This window comes from Salvia miltiorrhiza, chromosome 3 (assembly GCF_028751815.1).
Source record: "Salvia miltiorrhiza cultivar Shanhuang (shh) chromosome 3, IMPLAD_Smil_shh, whole genome shotgun sequence".
Taxonomy (NCBI): Eukaryota; Viridiplantae; Streptophyta; class Magnoliopsida; order Lamiales; family Lamiaceae; genus Salvia; species Salvia miltiorrhiza.
The window spans coordinates 62,312,190-62,333,362 of NC_080389.1; the positions used below are offsets into that span (position 1 = coordinate 62,312,190).

At 34.9% G+C, this 21,173-nt stretch overlaps 3 protein-coding genes across 9 annotated transcripts in view; 2 read left to right on the top strand and 1 right to left on the bottom strand.

Moving 5' to 3' along the window:
- Positions 1 to 21,173, top strand: part of LOC131015234 (probable glycosyltransferase At3g07620) — a 1,181,237-nt gene that overhangs the window by 783,958 nt on the left and 376,106 nt on the right. The gene's annotated exons all lie outside the window — the stretch shown is intronic.
- On the top strand, positions 258 to 5,292 carry LOC131015206 (uncharacterized). 5 transcript variants are annotated; one of them, XM_057943486.1, is made up of 4 exons: positions 258 to 463; positions 557 to 602; positions 940 to 4,711; positions 4,949 to 5,292. In XM_057943486.1, exon 3 carries the CDS (start codon positions 978 to 980, stop codon positions 4,665 to 4,667), a length of 3,690 nt encoding a protein of 1,229 aa, XP_057799469.1. In that variant the 5' UTR covers positions 258 to 463; positions 557 to 602; positions 940 to 977; the 3' UTR covers positions 4,668 to 4,711; positions 4,949 to 5,292. The 5 variants fall into 5 exon arrangements, with proteins under 5 accessions (XP_057799469.1, XP_057799467.1, XP_057799465.1 ...); XM_057943484.1 differs by having other exon boundaries at positions 258 to 462; positions 932 to 4,711; XM_057943482.1 differs by having other exon boundaries at positions 258 to 433; positions 932 to 4,711.
- Positions 8,418 to 11,135, bottom strand: LOC131015270 (FCS-Like Zinc finger 10-like). Of its 3 annotated transcripts, none has more exons than XM_057943591.1 (3): positions 10,864 to 11,135; positions 8,972 to 10,039; positions 8,418 to 8,869 (listed from the first exon to the last, which is right to left on the bottom strand). In XM_057943591.1, the coding sequence occupies exons 2-3, from the start codon at positions 10,003 to 10,005 to the stop codon at positions 8,788 to 8,790; spliced, it is 1,116 nt and encodes a 371-aa protein (XP_057799574.1). In that variant the 5' UTR covers positions 10,006 to 10,039; positions 10,864 to 11,135; the 3' UTR covers positions 8,418 to 8,787. The 3 variants fall into 3 exon arrangements, with proteins under 3 accessions (XP_057799574.1, XP_057799573.1, XP_057799572.1); XM_057943590.1 differs by having other exon boundaries at positions 10,535 to 11,121; XM_057943589.1 differs by having other exon boundaries at positions 8,418 to 10,039; positions 10,864 to 11,126.

Genomic DNA, 21,173 nt, shown 5'->3' on the forward strand with positions numbered 1-21,173 from the left:
GAAAGAGAAATTATATTTTTTTTAATCAAAAAGTTAGATTAATATAAATTGTTGATAAACATAAATAATAATAATAATAATAATAATAATAATAATAATAATAGATGACCCGAACCCGAATAAAAGTAGTGGATCCTTGAGAGACGGCCCTAGATTCGGTTAATTCACCCACCACGCGTCCCTCATATTCGCGCCACACAACAGTAAATGTTTCCCCAAAAACTCGAAGGGGTAAAACAGTAAATTCGACCACCACTGCCCAAATTTTCCTTTTTTCATTTCCACTCCGACACTTATTTTCCGCTGCAGATTAACTTTGCCGTTGCTCCATTCCCAATCCTTCCCACACACAACTCTCTGTATGTATGTATCCATGCTCGCCTGAAGCTCGAATCGGAAGCTCCGGTAGCTCCGCTGCGGCGGCGACGACTCGGTAGATAAAATCACCGTTTTCATTTTTTTTGTATGTTTTTGTGTTTTGTGATTTTATGATCTGCGCGATTCGATTTGATTTGGTGCTGATTTCTGGAAAATAATGTTTGTCGCGTTAATGCAGCTTTTGCGGTGACCGATTCGTTTTCGATTAGGAGAGATTGCTTCAGGTATTTCTGCATGTTTGCTTGGTTGCATGTGTGGATTTTTGTTTTTATCGTTGTGCGTTTCGTCTGTTGTTTATTTGTTTGCCCGTTTTTCATTGTTACTGTGTTGCTGTTGTTAGAGGTATGAATTTCACCAGTTTTTTTCATTTTTTAGCTTTTGCCTTTTGCCCTAAAGTTATGTTCTAAGGTTGCTATATGCTGTTTTGTGCACGCATGTTTTTATACCTCAATTTTTTTAGCAAATCTAGCAATTTCTTCTTTATTCTTTCATTCTGTTTTGGTTGGAGGGTGCCAGCCTTAATTTTACTGTGTAATTGTTTTTTTCTCTTTAGATTTTCAGGTTCAAAGTTGACTTCCTGTAATTATTGACATCAGAGAATGATTTCATTTTCAAATGGTAGCTTGTCTAATGAGGTCTCAAATAAGCGGCCTCTGGAGAATGGTTGTATGCCTAAATATAAGCCCAGGAAAGTATCTGCCATCCGCGATTTCCCGCCTGATTGTGGCCCAAATGCAGTGCCAGTGAATTTGAGATCAGAAGAAAATTGTGGTAGTGAGGCAGCTGGGAGTAAAGATGCTCCAGGTGTTGTAAATTTGGAACCGACCAACACCGTGGTGGAGTGTCAATCACATGAACAACTCAGTTCACCAACTTCGTCGACTCTCCAGCACGGTGCAGGTGTAAACGGTAGCATGGACGTACCCATGACTGAGACGTTGGATACATTAATTGAAAAGGCAAAGGAGAATGTAACTGTCTCCATGAAACTGGTCATGGAAATTGGATCTGTTGGAACTAAGATGCCCGACGAGGATGAGTTGCACAGACAGCAAGCAGTAAATAATCCTGTTGAAATAGAGAGAGATGAACAATTGGGTACATATGTGGGAAATGTGGAAACAACGGTAATAAATGATCTCACAGACGTGATGCTAGAACCAGATCTTGTTAGAGTTGACATAGTGAATGACATGCATACTCTTGATCATTCTAAAGGTCAGGCTCTGTTGGAAGAGTTAAAAGAGGATAATGGTGTAGTTTCATTTCGGAACTCCAGTGTTGAGGTGGTTAAGTCCCTGGATGATCCTCTGGAATTTTCTGCCGTTTGTGCCAGTGTTCAGCCAGCGACTTCCATTAGGCCAAGAGATAAATACCGTCCTAGAAGAGTATCTGCTGTTCGTGATTTCCCTCCATATTGTGGAATAAATGTTTCTTTATCGATTGAAGAAGAAAAGGGGATGGCTAACCCAGGAAAGGATAGTCTGGAGAGAACTGAGGAAGTTGAATTGACGCCAGAACCAACTATAATGTCGTCATATGTCTCCGAGAGGGAGATAACTGGTGAGATGCTCCCGACCTCTGGAGAATGTCTTGATGGGCTTCACGACGTTCATGTTGAAATCGAAGAAAGTAAAACATTGAATGATAGTGCTGGAAGAGGATTGCTAGGAGAAATGACAGTAGCCACTGCAGAAGGGGGCACGATGGAATTTGAAGAATACAGCAGAGATTTACAGCCTGGCATCACAGAGAGAAATGGAGCATGTCCAGGATCAGATACCGTATCTAAGGCATTGGTGAATATCAGCATCGAGGATGCTGGAGGGTCAGTTGGGAAAGAAATTGCCACTTTTTCACCAGATAGAAATGATAAAGATATGCCTCCACGTAGGGATTTTAGCTCCAGGAATGACTTAAATAGGGAGCTAGTACATGGTCTGATGGCTGCACCACATTGCCCATGGAGGAAATCAAAAGGTGCTTTAAAAAGTCCAGATGGTGGAACAGATGATCTGAAGGGGAGCCAGCAGAACGTGCCTCTACAGCAGAAACCCAAAGCTGATGCTTTGAACACTAATCTCGAAGCAGATTATACAAGTCCTGATTCCCTTGATGGAGATAAAACACCTGGTAAATCAGCCTTCACAAACGAGGGAGATCATCGTGCCGGCAGTGAGTTCATACATGAAGCCACTCCTATATCCATGTTCAAGGCAGATGTTGACAGCAGTGATAATGATTGTGTAGAACCTATCAGAAAGAATTTCGTTGGTTGTTCTCCAGGAGACAATGATGAAGGGAGGAACTCGCATAATGCTTTTGGCTCAAATCGTGATGTGGATAAGGAGGTTGTGCATGGTCTGATGGCTGCATCTAATTGTCCATGGAAGAAGGAGAAGGCAATAACTAACTCAAATGGAGGGAGTCGAGGGACAAGTGGAGCAAAAAAGAGGAAGCAGAATTCGTCTTGGCGACAGAAGGGCAGGGCTGTTGCCAGAAAGAGTAAACCTCAAATGAAATCTCCGGGTTTGTCATCTAAGAAGATGAACAAAGTTCATATGTTCGATGATGTAAATGAGGGGCCTGATGCTTTGGCGCTTCTAGATGATGGAGATCATGATCATGATCATGATGGAGATTTTGCTACTAATTTTTCTGCCAGCCACAAGCGAGAAGATTATGAAATAACCTTTCCTCGCTTTGGCCCCAAGAGTTCTGGTCTTGGTGATGCCCGCAACACAGTGAGAGAAACTCTTCGATTGTTCAATGCTACTTGTAGAAAGTTCTTGCAACGAGAAGAAGAAGCAAACCTGGTTGAAGGAGATGAAGGAAGACCAAAGCAGTCAGGCAAGAAAGGCAAAAGGATTGATCTATCATCTGCACAGGTTCTCAAGGGAAAAGGAAAATATGTAAATACAACTAAAGTAATTGGAGCAGTTCCAGGAGTTGAAGTGGGTGACGAATTTCAATACAGAGTGGAGCTTGCTGTTGTTGGCATTCACTTCCCATTCCAGTCTGGTATAGATAGTATGAAGGTTAATGAAAAACTACTTGCTACCAGTATTGTTACTTCCGGGGCTTATCATGATGACGTGGAGAATGCTGATGTCTTAAGATACTGTGGGCAAGGAGGAAATGTCATTGGGAAGTCTAAACAACCTGAAGATCAAAAGCTCGAAAGGGGGAATTTGGCTCTAAAGAATAGTATAGAAGAAAAGACACCAGTGCGTGTTGTTCGCGGGTGGAAGGAGATGAAAATTGTTGACCCTCTGGATTCCAAGCCTAAATTGGTCACTACTTATGTTTATGATGGCCTGTATACTGTGACGGATTGTCGTACAGAAAAAGGGCCACATGGGAAGCAGGTTTTTATGTTTGAGTTGAGGAGGAACCCTGGTCAGCCTGAACTTGCTTGGAAAGAGTTGAAGAAGTCAAGTAAGTTCAAAACCCGCCCAGGAGTGTGTGTCACTGATATTTCTAATGGTAAAGAGCGCATTCCTATTTGGGCGGTGAACACTATAGACGATCAAAAACCACCTCCATTCAACTACATTCCAAAGATGATGTACCCTGATTGGTACCATCCAATCCCCCCAGAAGGTTGCAATTGTCTCGGGCGATGTTCTGCGAAGAGAAAATGCGCGTGTGCAACTAGGAATGGAGGCGCAATCCCGTATAACCACAATGGAGCTTTAGTTGAAACTATGAATCTTGTATATGAGTGTGGTCCCCATTGTAAATGCCCCCCTTCCTGCTATAATAGGGCCACGCAACGTGGCATCAAGTTTCAGCTCGAGATCTTCAAGACAGAGTCGAGAGGCTGGGGTGTGAGGGCCCTGGCTTCTATACCTTCTGGAAGCTTCATATGCGAGTACACAGGAGAACTTCTTGAAGATATAGAAGCTGAGAAAAGAATTGGCAATGATGAGTATCTCTTTGACATCGGCCGGAATCTAATTGATTCCCCCGCCAATTCTGATGAAGAAGAAGCTGCTGCTGAGCTTAAAGGAAGGGGTTTCACAATTGATGCTTTGACGTATGGGAATGTTGGGAGGTTCATTAATCACAGCTGTGCGCCCAACCTTTGGGCGCAAAATGTGATTTATGACGACGATGACAAGAGAATGCCCCACGTTATGCTTTTTGCAATGGAGAACATTCCGCCTCTCCAGGAGCTCACGTATTCTTACAACTACTCTCTGGGTCAGGTCCACGACTCTGAGGGAAACGTTAAGGTTAAGAGTTGTTACTGCGGTGCTGCAGGATGTAGCGGCAGGTTGTACTGAGGTGTTTGTGATGATGGTAAAACAGTCGAGAGGTATCAAATCATGTGAGTCATCTTCCCCATGATTTTCACGCTTTCTTCGATTTTAACGTGCTAGCATGTGTATATATACAAAGCTTAGAGAGTGGTTCCCAGTTTTCTCTCTAAGTTTGGATTTTCGGACAAAATCCAACTGAAGATTAATGAATTGCAATATTTACAAATGCAAGTGTCGAAAAATAATGCTGTTCTGTATACCATTTTTATGTGGTGTTTATGTTGGCTAATCTACTTGTCTTGTAGGATGTACATTTTCGGATGATCGACAGGCTTGGCAGCATGAATTTGTCTGTAAGCATCGTTCGATTTTATGCATTTTGTTAGATTTTGTAGAATTTGATGCATAGTTATGGTTTCAAATAGATCGCCTCAGGTTGATGATCAGCACCTGTTTTTTAAGTATTTTGCTGCAAGATTATAGTCACATCACAATTCATAACTGGAAAACTAAACATAGATCTTTTTTTTTTTTTGAGAAAGACTAAACATAGATCTTAGGTTCCTCTCGATTTGTAGATTTATTTCATTCTTTGATAATTATGTCAAAATTTCAAGCTAATTTTTGGAACCTTATCCATCATTGAATCTCTGTGAGCTGTTCATATTGTCTTGTTATATACATGTATATATGTGCCAGGTTGAGTTATACTCCCTTCGTTCCACCGAAAGTGGTGCGTATTCCTTTATGGGCTGGCCCACCGAAAGTGGTGCATTTTCTTTTTTGGTAATAATTTTACACTACAAACAATGTGGCCCCACACACATTTACACACACTACAATTTTATTCTCCTTAAATCTCGTCCCCAAAAGAAGTGCACCACTTTCAGTGGGACGGAGGGAATAGTAAAAACCCAATTTTTCGTAAAAATTATGAACCTTGTTCTTAATCTACAAGGTGGCTGCATTCAACGTATGAAGTAATTGTGGTCCTATAACTTGCGCCTCATATAGGATTCGAACCCAGGATTATGAAAATGCAGTTACTTTTTACGTTAAGTCGGTGCAAGCGGTTCAGAGTTGTTACGTTAAGAGGAGTTTTTATTTTATCCTAATCCTATGTGTGTGTTTGTGTGCTGAAACAGTAAAATGGAGTATTAAAAATGAGTTGGTGAGTCAAAAATAGACATATATATTAGCCAATTCAATAATTCATTATCTACCATAAAAGTAGTTAGCTCATTTATTCACTCTCCACACGTCCCTATATTACACGCAATTTATCACATGAGGTAGAATTCCCACTGCATGACTTGAGAGGGCACCAAATTTTGCTAAAACAAACACTTTGTAATAATTCATATCAAAATTTCAATTCTCAACTCCTTGTATTTTAAGTTAATTTTTTTTAATCACAATGGCCTTTCGATAAGATTATCCCGGCATGAATATGAATTCGTTTGCTATAATCTTTATTTATACATTAATCTTGCTAATTAATTTTAGGGGCAAAATGATATATATCCATTCTGAAAGACAAAACATAAAAAATACCCACCTTTTATAAAACATTTAAATATACTCATTTAAGACATTTTTGCCCTTATGTCGAGCATTAATGTATTTTGCACTGATGCTTGACAACTGATGCTCGACTTATAAACGATAAATGTCGAGCATTAGTGTATTTCCTAAGAGTGCTCGACTACAAATACTCGATTGCTCGACTCGTAATGATTGAGCATGTCGAGCATTGGAGAATTTATCACTACTGCTCGACTCGCAGAAGTCGAGCATGTCGAGCATTAATATATTTATAACACATACGCAAGTAACACAATGTTTGACATGCTCGGCTAATGCATGTTGAGAATTAGTGTATTTACTACCGATACTCAACATGCTTGACGTGCATTAGTCGAGCAAAGTTCGTAATTTCAGTATTTTTTATGAATTAAGTAAGGGTAGCTTTATCATTTCAAGCTCAAAATGGGTAATTTTTATAATTTTCTTTTATACTGGGTATTTTTTTTATTTTTGTCTTTGAGAATGTGTAAAAAGAACCATTAACCCTTAATTTTAAACTTAGGTCGCGTTTTAATTCAAAAGTTGACACTCCATATTAGAGATATAGACCATTTCTCTACTTCATTGAATACCAAAAGTGAAAAGAAAAAAAAAAGTAGTGTTTACATATGATACTTTTCTTGGAGATTTGTGCAATTATGAGATCTCCCTCATCAGAAAATCGCATGATATCTCCACTGCCCATATTAAATTATACTATTGATGGCTCAAAATAATTTTTGGAGAGTACCAAATGCCAAAATTGTGCCATGGGAGGGGTAAAAAAGTAAATTCCCATTATTCAAGTCTTAGTCCTAGTTCTTGGTCAAGGGCTCGAGAAATACCAATAATAACATATATTAATGTTAAGAGTTATTGATGTACCAACCTTATTTACGACATCATTTAAACAAGTCGTTTTCTTTCATGTGCAACGTCGTAAATTCTACCCCCCCCCCCCCCCCCCCTTCTCCTAGTCTAGTAGTAACTAGCAAATCATAATGCATGATACGTGTAGACTAAGAAAATCGTATTGATAATAGTAATATATGAGATGAAATAATTTTCGAGGATAAGAATTCGTATGGATAATAGTCACACACAAGATGAAATATTGTTAGAGATTTAGACAGTATCCCTTTGTCCCTCAAATATCTTCTTTTATTTTATTTTTCGTCCGTCTCTAAAGCATATTTCTAGTCCATTTTTAAAAATAATTTCACTAATTAACCTTTACAATTTTTACATATTTACACCAATTGTCATAAATGGGTCCATTACATTTCATTTAATTGGTCCATTAATCATACCATCATCACTTTTATATGATTAATTTTTTAAATTTGTGATGCATTTTATCTACTCTTTAAATACACAACTAATTTTTATTGAAATTCGTATCGCTTTTCCATTAGAAAGATACTTAAGGGACAGAAGGAATAATAATTCATAACTCAAGTATGTGTAGACCATTATATTGACAATAGTAATTAATATACGAGATGAAATATTATTTGAGAATAAGTGACACGTGAGATTAAATATTGTTCGGGGATATTAAGTTTGTAGGATTAGGTAAGATTAATTTTATAACATCTTATTAGTAGATACAATTTGATACTTAATCTCGAGATAATGTCACATATAATTAATCATGACGTATGAGTCTTCACTAATTTAATCTCGAATGATATCTAATTAATTTAATTTTAAATAATCTCGAGACAACTCAATGAGAATGCTAGCATGCAGAGTTGGGGTGAGCTTAAGCATCCCAACTAATATTTCCTTCCTTTCTTCTTTTATATTCTAAACTTACAATTTTGATTATTATTTTTTTTCAAAAGAATTCGATTTTAGCACCGAAAATTTTCACCTTTTTAACTCCATCCAAATTATATTTCTGGCTCCGCCACTTACTGCTAGCAGAAAGCAAGATTTTTAACAATGTAGTATGTCAAAAATAGGAAAGAAGTGGGCATTTATTCTTCACAAATTCAATGAGAAATACCACAATTGATGTTGCAAGAGCAAGTTGCAAAGCAACATCTCTAATTTCTTCTTCTACACGTGCAAAACATATGGGAGCAAGTTTCACTAGTGAATCGTCTCGAAAAGTCACCTATAACGCCGGCAATGGAGCAACGACGATCCAACGTCCGAGCATCAAGAATGCACGAGAGCAACGAAAAGTAAAAGAATTCGAAATTTATGCTCAGAAAAGCCATTTATATCGATTCAAAATTCATCAAGCAGGTGATAAAATTGGGGAGAGCCACACACACAGGGCTACTACCCTTTATAACATCACCAAGATAAAGCTTTTCTTCTCTTTTCTTCTATCCTATTATTATAGCATATTAAGTCAAAACACAGCTTATTTGTCTCACAAACACTATCACCATGAGAGATGAAACACTATCCAGCGCAGGGTCACACGCGCTCGATGATCATCCAAGGCCGCAAACAGATACAGAAACAGCTCTTAAGTTAAAAGAGGATCAGATACAGACGAGCACCTGCACTGCAGTTTCATCATTCATGGGCCACAGTGTTGTTTCGTACGAACAAGCTGCCTCTAGAGGATTTCAGACGAGTCCTCCTCATCGATCTCCATCTCCTGTGAGCGGCAAGTTGAGCTGCAAAACGCCTTCTCGCCTCTGCAAAAACCATCACAGTTCATCAAAATCGTGCATATGCAGAGATATATGTATACCAACTGAAAAGCTCGAAGATGGTGAGGAATGGCGAGGTTGGCTAACCTATACATGAAGATATCCTCACCATCCAACCTCTTCTTGCAAGAGTAACAGAATTTCAAGAAATCCTCGGATGGATAAGGAGGAAGGACGTCGCACTGCCCTAGTCCCTCAGGGGTGGTGGTTGCCTCGCCACCGCCTTCACTATTCTTCAAAAAATCGGTCAAATCATTGTTGTGACATTCTAAAACGCAGTCACCAAAGATATGAGTAACCTTCGGGTTGGGGCCATGGGTTCTAACACAGGTGTAATCCTCAGACAGCTCAATCTCACTCGCGGGAATGGAACTAATAAAACAATTTCCGGGTGGACTCAGCTTCTCTCCACTCGAGCTGCCCAGCCTAGGGCTCATGCCAACGCCCGAACGAGCAGGGCTCGTTGCATTCTCAACACCGAAGCTGCCAGACCCAAACCTGGACTTGAGGTTCCTAAAATTAGTCAGGTGTGATCCGTACCTTCCAGAATCCACCGAACGAGCACGAAAGCTTCCAGAAGCCTCCTGCTCGAACGGGGCCTCCCCAATCTCAAACACAACATCAGAATCACGCTTCCGTGCATTGGCTGGCTTAGCAAGGGTGCTAGGGAAAACAGCAACATCTTTAGGCAGTGACTTAGGTGCCTCCAAAGAACAAAAAGTTGGGCTCCTAACACTCATCTGTCGTCCGAAAAGAATATTCCTATGATCAGATGGCCGGGCAATGCTCTTCCCCGTCTCACCAAGCTCGTGGTCGAGAGAATCTATAATGCTTAGACCTACTTTGCTACAATCCCAGCTCTTGTGGTGCCCCTCATTCTGTGCTCTTAGACACCTAAAGGGATTGCCTAAACTCGAAAAAATCCTAAAATCTAACGGCGAAGTGGGGCTTCTCACTGAATCAGAATCTGAGCTCCTGGCATTGAATCCCACAAACAAGCCAGGAACCTTCAAAAGGGAGTTATCTTTACGCTTCTCATCGGAGTGAATATACATAGAATCAGGTATTGTATTATTCATGTTTTGATCTTTTTGGTGTGATCTAGTTCTCTTCCTCAGCATTTTTTTAACAAAAATTATACCTCCAAAATTCACCCTGCATCACATTCCAATAATCCATCACAAAATTAGTCCAATTTTGGATGAATAAATAAATAAAAGCAGGATTAAACCAAGACAGGAAATGCAGCAGGAAATTATGATAATCAAGAGCTCCATTGTAGAATTAACCCAAGAAAAAAATAATAATGACAATAACACAATCCTAATTCAATTCTAAATTACCAATCAATCGTAGTTTTTCAATTTTGAAAATATAATTTTAAAAAAAAATGTACGAGATTTAAATAGAGGAAAGCCCAAGATAATGGATCTTTCCAGAATTGTTGTGAATTAAAAATAATGAAAAGTTCACCCAAAAAATGTAAGTCAAGAAATTAGTGAGAAATGATACAGAAAAAGTGAAAGAGTCAACTTTATACTCAAATACAGTATTGAGGAGTCAAAGAAAGGAAAGAAATCCAAATGTTCGTAGCAAAAAGGAAACAAAATGAAACAAACTGTAAGAGATTTTTGACTCATCTCAACATACCTAACATTAATCCACAGCTAAAAACCTCCCGATCAAGACCCTTCAGAAACAGAAGAAGATAAAAATGGAGAGAGAGAGAGAGAGAGAGAGGATTTGGACACAACCAAGCTCAGAAATCCATTCGTTTCAGCCCAATAAACTGCCCTAATAAAAGCAATGAGCTAGAAGAAAACAATCTAGAGATAATTACTCGATGAATAAATCGACTTCTCAACAAAAATCTCGCTAGAGAACAATCAACAATTAATCATTTTTTTGTGTATATTTATGCATAATGAAAAAAATAGAACATAAAAAATCAGATTGGGGGAAAAATAAAAAAATCCCACCTTGCTTGCTCTCTCTCTCTCTCTATCTCTCGAAACTTGAGAGAAATGTGGTTTGAGTGAGATGAAGGAAAAACCCAAATGCAGTGGGGGAGAAATGGAGACCCTTCTCCTGTCTTTATCTTGTGTGTGTGTGTGTGTTGTGAACCTTGTACAGTACACCCTCTCTCTCTCCTCTCTCTCTCTCTAGCATCAAAATCAGAGAAGCAATGAGCTTCTCAAATACTCTTTTCTCTCTCTTTTTTCTCTCACCTGTGATTTTACACATGGCATTAATATTTCTGTTTATTATCTATATATATATATATATTGCATATATTTTGTGTTTGTATATTCACATTTTTCACACAATGCACCTAGCTGTATTTCTACACAATATTACCTTCATTTTTTTGTCTTTTTATTTTTCTTTTACTTTATCTCGAAGGAAACGGTTGGGCTTGTTTGGTTTTTCACTTTTTTCTTACATAAATATTTTGAATTTTTTGTCATTATTTGGCATGAATGTAAAATGTGTGCTTCCCATTTATTTTGCCGACGTAGTAACGAAAATGAAGTTCGTTAGTGCTATAAATGAGTCGAGTCGAGCCGAATACTAATAGGCTTGAGTTCAGTTCGGTTAAATATTCGGGCGTTTGAGTTCGATTCGGGCTTTTAACTTAATGATTGAACTCGGCTCGTCACCCACTTACCAAGCTCGAGCTCGATTCGAGTTCTGCTCGAGTAATGCTCGATAATGTCGAATTTGAGCTTGACCTCGAGCTCGGCTCGTTAGATGTTCGTATATATGATGTTCAAGCTCAAATTTGTTATAAATTTAAGAAAATCTTCTTAATTAATATGTTACTCGAGCCCGAGCTCGACTCGTTTAAGACTCGTGTACTAACTCGATTGAAAGGCTCGACTGAAGGTTCGTGAACAGGCTCGCGAACAATCGAATTAGAACATGTTCGCGAGCTCGAAGAGCTGAGTACTGTCAAGCTCGAGCTCGACTCGATAAAAATTTTGAGCTCGAAATCGGGCTCGAGCTCGGCTCGTTTATTATTGAATAGAACTCCAAACGATCTTTTTTCGAGCTAAATCTCTAATAACTTGCGAGTAGCTCTGTTCATTTTATAGCCCTATATAACACACATATAAACAAATTAGGGAAAAAAAATTGTAATTTAATATCCAGATTATTAATCTTTTTATTATGATTAGATACCTTAATTATTGACCTTGACGGGAATATCTTTAAATCCAGATAATTACAATTAAATATTTGAACCATCATAAAATTAATAAAAGTATTTCAAAATTCTATATTGGATTATTGATTGATTATGTGACTCGTCAAAATTAATTTATTTATTTTAAATGTTAGGCAGCTAAACCGCATTGATTATGTTTTTAAATATTTATGTTGAGATTTAGTGATTATTACGTGTCTCCTGTTCACAGCTAATCAACTCACTTTAATGTCTCTTACTTTTTTAATGAAAAAATGTCACCGATGCTACATTTATTATATTTCGAGACATTTGTATATTTTCTTATAAATGTTAATTAAATTCCCTTAATTGACATTTGAGCATAGTTACAAGATTGGACCGACCTTTGAAATATTATAAAATTAGTCTGATTTTTTAGCGCTAAGTTGCGAATATAATTCAGGCCTATGTTTTTCAGATAAAAATTCTAACGTGGAATGTTTAAATTCGATTTGGATTTTTTTGATTTATTTTATAAATTATGTGAAATATATTTTCCCATTGATTATACGGAAAATGTATTTATCATGTAATATACAAAACAAATCATAATATTCACTTTGAATTTGGGTTGTTATTGTGAAGAATATTTCAATTATTGTAGCAAATTATGTTTATAAATTCAAACGAATTTGCATATATTCCCTCCCATTTTTTTATAAATGTTGTTTTAGTGATTTACACAAATTTTAATGAATAAATTTTACTCCCATTATAACCTTATTACCATTTAAATAGTGTGAATGAGGACTCCTCAAATATTATGTAGAAGAAAAGGAACGAGAGCTATTAATGAAAGTAAATGAGGTTAATTTAGGTTAATCTCCTTCAAACGACATATAAAAGCAAATTAATGGAGATTGCTCAAACGACATTTATAAAAAAATGGGAGGAAGTAATTAGCAAGTTTTGTTATACATGTTTGAGACTGAACAAGTAATAAAATTACTTTTTATTGTGCTCGAGACGGATACAAATACATATACTCCCTCCGTCCACTAATTCATGACCTAAGGAGCAAAACACGAGTTTTAAGAAAAAGTGTATTTTTATTAGTTGAGTGGAGTAAGGGACCCACAATTAATGTATATTGTTTATTAGTTGAGTGGAGAAAAAGTGTATTGTTTTGGGACCCACCAATTAAATATAAATAAAAACTTACTAAAAATGGATAGGCCTTGAGTTGGTGGACGTCCCAAAAAGAAAAGAAGACCTTGAATTAGTGAACGGATGGAGTACGTTAGATGAATTTGAGAGGCGATCTGAGTGATGAACTGTATTAAATTTATCATTTTAGTTTTGTCTTCGTACTCTATCACAATCAATAATAGTTATAAATAACTTTTCTAAAAAAAATGTAATCGTAAATTACAATGTACTAATTTTTTTGTCGAATTAACTTCGATGTGTTACATGTTAGTAATAATGGATTATAAAAATTATAATTGACGAGCCTCAGTTAAATAAATAAAGTAACTAATACTCTCAACTCTCAACTTATTATTTTATTCATAAATAAATTAATGTTTATGTTAAATTATTATTTCTCTGAAAAGGGAATCAGAGTTATTATTATTTTTCCTTTTCTTTTTTGTGTGTTTCACTTTAAGGGGTGATGATTCATCACAAAACGACAAAAATAGGTCCCATTTTATGTACTTTGCAGTATTTTTTTTATTATTCAATTTGCAATGAAAACTGCCTCCTCGCTTTTGCCCTTTTTTTTAACTTTTCTTTTTCTTTTCTTAAAGTCCACCTCAACATTTGAGAAGCAGTACGTCTACTCAAAGAATTTTATTTTTTAATTTTCCTAACCTTTTACTTTATTATAAAAATTAAACGCAACTTTTTTTATATCCACACTACACTAATTGTTTTTTTAAAAAAATTTGTGGGGTAGGGAATATTTAAAAGAAAAATTAATAGACAGCTAAGAGTATAATAATTTTGTCCAGAAAAAAGACGTGTACGCCGTATCTAATTTTATTCCCATAATTTTATTTTAATCTTAAATTTAATGGGCACCGGTGAGAATTTTAAATATATGTTTCTTTTAATTTTCTCTTCTTTTCTTTAATTTTGTTGTTGGGTTTTTTGTGGGGTGGTTCGTTTTATAAGGTGTTGAGAAAAATATTTAAATTATAGAAATAGGAGAAAAGTAGTTGAGAGGCAAAAAATGTGAGCGTTTGTTGTGTTGTTCGAATATATAGTATTTTTAAATATAACCCACTCCAATAACTTAGTAACGAAGTAGGTGAATTTGCAGTTAGTAATTGTAGATTCCTATGTAATACTATATTATATTAAAAAGGCTAATCTCCAATTTAAAAGTAATTTTAATAACATTTTCTACATTTTAAAAAATTTAGTGGATTGTTGTCTGGATACTGTGGAAGAACCGGAATGAAAGTCGTTTTGATGGGAAACCGTGTGATATTCAGAATGTAATCCGCGATATTAAGGTTAGGTTTTGGAGTTGGAACAAGATTTTTAACTTTTTTGACACTGAGCTCAGTTTTTCCTCATGGATGACTGGAATGGTGTCATGTGTTTTTGTGTAATTCTGGGTTGGTACCCCTTGTACCAATGTTTAATTTTAATCCCTTTTTCTGATAAAAAAAAAAGTATTAGTATAAAAATTAGATTAAATTAACTACACTTTCGTACGTATGGGTATGGCAAATGTTGTGCAACAAAATAATTGCTCTTAATTTAATATTTTCTGTTATTTTATTATTTATTAAAATCATGCTATTCTAGACATAAAATAACTAATGGCATGCTATAATCCTTACTTACTTTATTTATCTATAATAATTAATATATATATATATATATATTATAATATTTTATTACCTCAAAATGATTGAGCTATTATATTTTTATCCATCAATATCTACCTAACATCTCTCTCTACATATACACATCGAATAATTAAATAAAAATATTTTAGTTATTTTTTCAAAAGTCCCAAACTCTTCTACTCACTCTTTGAAAAACATATAAATATTATTCAAAAAAATATTATTTAGTGTATTTCTATTTTGGGTTAAGTACCAAATCCAACCCCAACGTTGGGGCCCTTATCGCAAATAGAACCCTATACTCAGGGTAAGCGCTGTTTACTACCTCAACGTGGCTAATTTTAAACAAATCCACCCCCGCGTTTTGACGGCCCCAAACGCCGTCTGTGATTTTTTTTTTTTTTTTTTAATGCAGGTGGGCCCTCTTCAATGTTATACGATTCCTTCTCCGATCGAAATCCTCCCATGGATTCTCTCCCTCCGCATCTCTCCACCACGCGCCGCCGCGGATCCACCTCCTAAATGTGCCTGCACAGGATTCTAACCACAATCGCCACCGTGCCCCCGCCGCCCTCGTTTATGCCACCGGAAATTGAAGAGACGGACGGCGGGAATGATGCCAGGTACGTGACAAAATGTTCCCGGTTTGACTTGAATTCCACGGAGGCGAAGGAGCCTCTGAGCTCCAGCAGCAGCGGGGGTTCCGACGTCGATCACGAGGACGCCGGCGATCGCGATGAGAGGAGTCTGTCGCTGTTCAAGTAACTAATTCCACTAAGAAACCCTAGATCTATTTCTGATTTGAGGAAAAGAGGAAGAAAAGGAAGGAAAAGAGGTGAAAGAAGGGAGGCACCGGCCTCGCCACGCCGGAGGCGGCGAGAACCGGCGACGCTCACTGGAGAAGGAGGGAGAGAGACGGATGCTCGACGGGGGGGGGGGGGGGAGAGAGAGAGAGAGAGAGAGAGAGAGAGAGAGAAAGAGAGATCATCTTAATTAAAAATTAAAAAAAAATAATTTTTTTAACGGTGACTAACGGTGTTAAAACGCGGGGGTGGATTTGTTTAAAATTAGCCACGTTGAGGTAGTAAACAGCGCTTACCCTGAGTATAGGGTTCTATTTGCGATAAGGGCCCCAACGTTGGGGTTGGATTTGGTACTTAACCCTTCTATTTTTGTGATATGCTTATATATGTATATGTATATTATGTTAACTTTTAAAAATTTAGAATTACTTTACTTATATAATTGTGGTGTAAAATTTAATTTTAGTTTTCTATTACTAATTTAATTTTTTTATTTAATTCAATTATTATTACTGTGCATCGTATTAGTTTCATTAAAAGCTTATATATAGTAGACTTATTGCATGTTATTTTTCTAAAATAATTTTGTATGTTATGTATAGTTTGCGAGTTTAGTGCACCCTCAAATAATTAATAGTTTAATTTCGATTTTCCTTAATGCCCTTAAATTGAGAAGAGCAATATTGAAAGAAATTAACTGCTTGATTAGTATACTGTACACGAAATCTTGTTTTGTATAAAAATGTCTAAACTTGATATTTGGAATGTAAGGTAGTACTTTGTAAAATTTGATTAAAGAGGTTAACTCGAATATTTATGCATGCAATGTTATTAATGATATTATTTATCATTTACCAAAACAATATTTCAAAAAATGGAGATTAATTGTAAAGTTGATATATGAACTATTTATATATTTTGCTTATGTTTCTATGTAAATGTAATTATTTATATATTAATATTAATATCAATATTGTGTATTGCACAAACATTAAATTGCGAAAACGAGGGATTGGCTTATTTTTAATTACTAATAATTGCAAAAAGTATACTCAAATGGTCAAATTGACCATAAAAAGTTTGTAATTTGCTGTAGCATGAGAAGTTGAAAAAGAAAAAGCGTGTGCTTTGAAATTTTTAAACATTTTTCTCGTGCTAAAATTTAGATTAGCAAGTGAAAAGGAAATTAAATAATTAGAATCACAAGTCGTAAAAATCAAACATTCTCATAAGCTAAAAGATAAAGAACACTTCAATTATACTTTTGGGAACACAAACTCATGAGTAATGACAGTATCAAAAAATCATTAACTTGCATAATCAATGGAAATAATCATTTTTATTTTATTGAACAAATCTGGAATATTGTAAATATGGATTTTCTAAATTCGGTAAATGATGTCTATCAATATTACACACTTGATATTATGAAGTATTTTGTTTTGCAAGTAATTGTTCAAAATATAAAACTCAAAACTATAATTTACATTTATTTGGCAATTAATTAATGCTGCACTTGTCAATAATAAATAATATATAAATCAAGATTTAGAAAATTAATTTTCAGGTTATCTAAAACCGAGTTGAGTGTATTTTACCCAAATATTAAATGCCTAAAAAACGTGTGTTGCAAATGCGAGATTTGGTAATTACTATCATATCTTGACTCCGCGTCAACCTTCAAATCAAAAGGTTCCCCTCACACCGACATCTGACGGCGTTACTGCCGCCGTTAGCTAGTAGCTACCAACCGTCATTTTCTGCTCCTCGCATGCCGTCAGCTTTGGGCTAGCTTGACCTAACCATGGTTAGGAGCCATCATCATTGCGTAGTTGTACTGCTCTCTTTTACCAGTACTACTATTCTCTCTCTCTCTTTGTCGTTTTCATTTTATATTTTTTTTTGAGAATTTTTCTTTATTCTAGTTGCCCAACGTTTTAAGTTTAATTTTTGAGGTATATTGTTTCAAAAACTATATGGGGTTTTGGCAAATTAAATAAAGAATTGCTCTCTTTGTCCCACTATAAGCGTGATCCTTTTTTTAGGCACGGAAATTAAGGATGATGTATTTTGTATATAGGTGAAAAAGTGAAAAAAGTGTTTAAAGGGTAAAATTTTTATCCAAAAATAAAAGAGTCTCATTTATGATGGGACACTCAAAATAGAAAGAATCTCACTTATAGTGGGACGTAGAGAGTACTTTGAAGTTATAGTTAAAAAAAAGTTATGGTTTCAACATGAGTTTTGAAGTATGACATTTTTTTTTTAATTTTTACAATTTTGTCTCCTTAATTATTTTCGACTACCAAATAATTGTATTAGTTTAATACGTAGTATTCATGTTACGACATTGTTTGCAATGAAATTGCTGAATATTAGAAATTAAAGTGCAAATACAGGATACAGTCCCTTTTATAATTTGAGAAAAATTTTAATTGAAATTATATGAAACAACGTCGTCTTTACTAATCAACGTACGCTTCAGCTCAACACTCCGACGACCGGAGAAAAATAGAAAGACGTAATTGCGAAAATTAAAATGATGATTTAATTTGTCACATTTCAAAAATCACATTAAAATTACAATTTTAAAATAATTCGTAATTTTATTTAGTAAAACCTCAAACTGTAACGAATAGGTTATCCAATTTGGATTATTGATCGAGTGTTAATTTTATTTAAAGTATTGGGAAGTTTGGGATCAATCATGTAACTTCGAGCTGAGGTGAGAACGTTTATGGGCTTAATTCATTGATTAAATGCAAATTATATTTAAAAAAAAAAGAGAGAAAACGTGAACAAAATCCTTGAAAGCATAAAAGGACACACTAAAAATCAGATCTCGTTAAAATCTCCGGAAGCACAAGAAAAAAAAGTAATTGTAAAACAAGTTAACAACGAAAAAAACAGCAATTAATTTATGGGCTTTGTTTTTTTTGTTGTTCTTTGAATTGATTGCGTTTTGGTCTATTGTTTCTATGGCCTTTTTTTTTTGTTGTGCTGTTGAAAGTTGGGATTGTCTAAGAGCGATGATTAGACCAGAGCTCTTGAGTCGATCCTTTCCGCTTTCTCGGCATTTTGTCTTGTTTTCTAGCTACTCGTTGTAGATGTATACTCTTTTTCCTCTTTTCACTTTTTTCCTCGCGAATTTTGCTTGAAGATATTTTAATGAGGTTCGACCCTTAGTACGCTTCTTCTGTGTTTTTAAGGGGTTAGGTATTTTTTTTTTAATAATAAGCTCTATTTAATAAGTATGAGTTCAACGAATATTTTGTTTTATTTTATGCAGCACAGTTTTCAGATACAAAAGTTGTGCTCACATTTGGTTTTATTTTATCCAGCTCTGTAAAGCAGTTGGCCATATAATTCAAGATTACATATATACGAGTTTCATGTGTCACATTGTGAATAAAATACATGTGATTCGTTAACTTATATACACGTAGAGAGATATACTTATGTGTGACATTTTCTATTTATTCGTGGATGATTTGATAATATTAAATTAAAAATTTATAATTTATATAAAGAAAAATATAGACCCTAACTTTAGGCAATCTCAATCCCTTAAAATTACAATATACTATCCAAATATGTAATAGACGCACTACATAAATTGGCAATAAAGGATAGAGAATTAATGAAATTTAGTTTTTTTTTATTTAATTAATGAAAGAAATTTAAGTGTGCGTGTGCTCTAAATTGTTCTCATCTGCATTTCGCTATTATTAAAAAAAAAAAAATCTCTATTATCAATTTCACAACACCACATCATTTTTCTGAACTTGCTAATATTTGGACATCATCAGTGCGATAATAGTACTCCCTCCGTCCCACGAAGTATGACTCAGACTCAGTTTCCTTTTTGAGTTGTCCCACGAAGCTTGATATGTTTCTAAAAATGGTAAAAAATTTACCATTTAGTCACCTTTTCACTTTTTCACCTACTAGATTTAACACATAAAATATCAATTTTTTAATTCCCGCGCCGAAAAGAACTGGGTCATGCTAAAAGTTCAAACCGTGATTGTAAACTAATATTATTTGGTGTGTCAATATTTATTTCACAATGGGCCAATATTATACGGCCACTAAAGTTCAAACCGTGATTGTAAACTAATATTTGGAGTGTTATACAATGTAGTCTGTAGCACGATGTTTGATAGCAATAATCTATGTATTTTTTATAGCCTGTTAACTGAATAATTAGACAAAGAATATTATAATTTAAAAGGTATAAATAATAAAAATACATAACAACATATTTAGAAGTACATATATATGTAGAACTAATTAAACAACCTTCACAATAATCACACACAACTAAAAAAAATTATTAAATAATCCTCATATAAATTTCTAACCGCGGAGCATAGTGCTCCGCCACTACAGTTATTAGTATTTCTACACTTAATTTGTATAATGTGAGAATTTAAATCGTGTAAAATATTATTATCATGCTCTCAATTCTCAAATATATCCTCCAAATTAATCTGACTCAAAATGCAACATATATATGAAAAAAAAAAAAAAACATGAAAGAAAACAAAGCATATGAATCCAAACAGAAGATGACAAACTTTTGCAAAAACGCAATACGATCAAAATAATGAGCACGAGTAGTGGAAAAAGCAAAATTTCCATACTGTAAGTTCTAGGTTTATTTCATGAATTTCCACTCCACCAATATTTTATTATAAATTCATTTCACACGACAAATTTTAAATTGATCAAGACAAAAATATTACAAATTACAAAAAAGGTTAAAATAAAAAGGCTATTAAAAAAATAATAGAATAATAATGGAAGAGGGCATAAAATTTCCCCTTCCAAAATGTAATTGGATTTTAGCATATAGAAATATTCAAACACCTGAATTGTTCTCCATGTGACAGACAAAGCAGTACACTGACATAATACTAATTTACTGCTACGCAAATTAAAACCCCTTTTTCATTTTCCCCACTATTTTTTACTCAAAAGAATATCTTATCACAAGTAACGAAAAATTCTACCATCATTTAATTTAAATTAGTACAATATAAAATTATTCGTCATCATAGCCGTTCTAAAAAAAAAAAACCCTATTATTTTTTTATAAAAAACAAGAATTTGAAAATTGTTTTGTCGCCGTCAGCAGACACATTTAATATGTTACTTTATTTTATTTTTCCTTCACACGTGCGCTTGCTTGAATTTTGTCCAACTTGTTTAGGCATATATTATGTGAATGGATTTCTTTCAAAAATAAATAAATTATTAGTATATATAATGTGAATGGATTGAGAACTAGATCACAATTCTAAAGTCAATTATTAATTTATGGTTATTTTATTTGAGAATTTAATTTATGGTTAATTAAGAGTATCATTTTCGTAGGAATTAATACTCACGATCAAATATTCATCTCATTCACTTGCTAGTAATTATCAGGAATGTATTTTCACTTGTCT

Bases quoted from the DNA above. Each gene is read 5' to 3' on its own strand.
- LOC131015206 (XM_057943483.1), top strand. From the start codon at position 978: ATGATTTCATTTTCAAATGGTAGCTTGTCTAATGAGGTCTCAAATAAG.
- LOC131015270 (XM_057943589.1), bottom strand. From the start codon at position 10,005: ATGCTGAGGAAGAGAACTAGATCACACCAAAAAGATCAAAACATGAAT.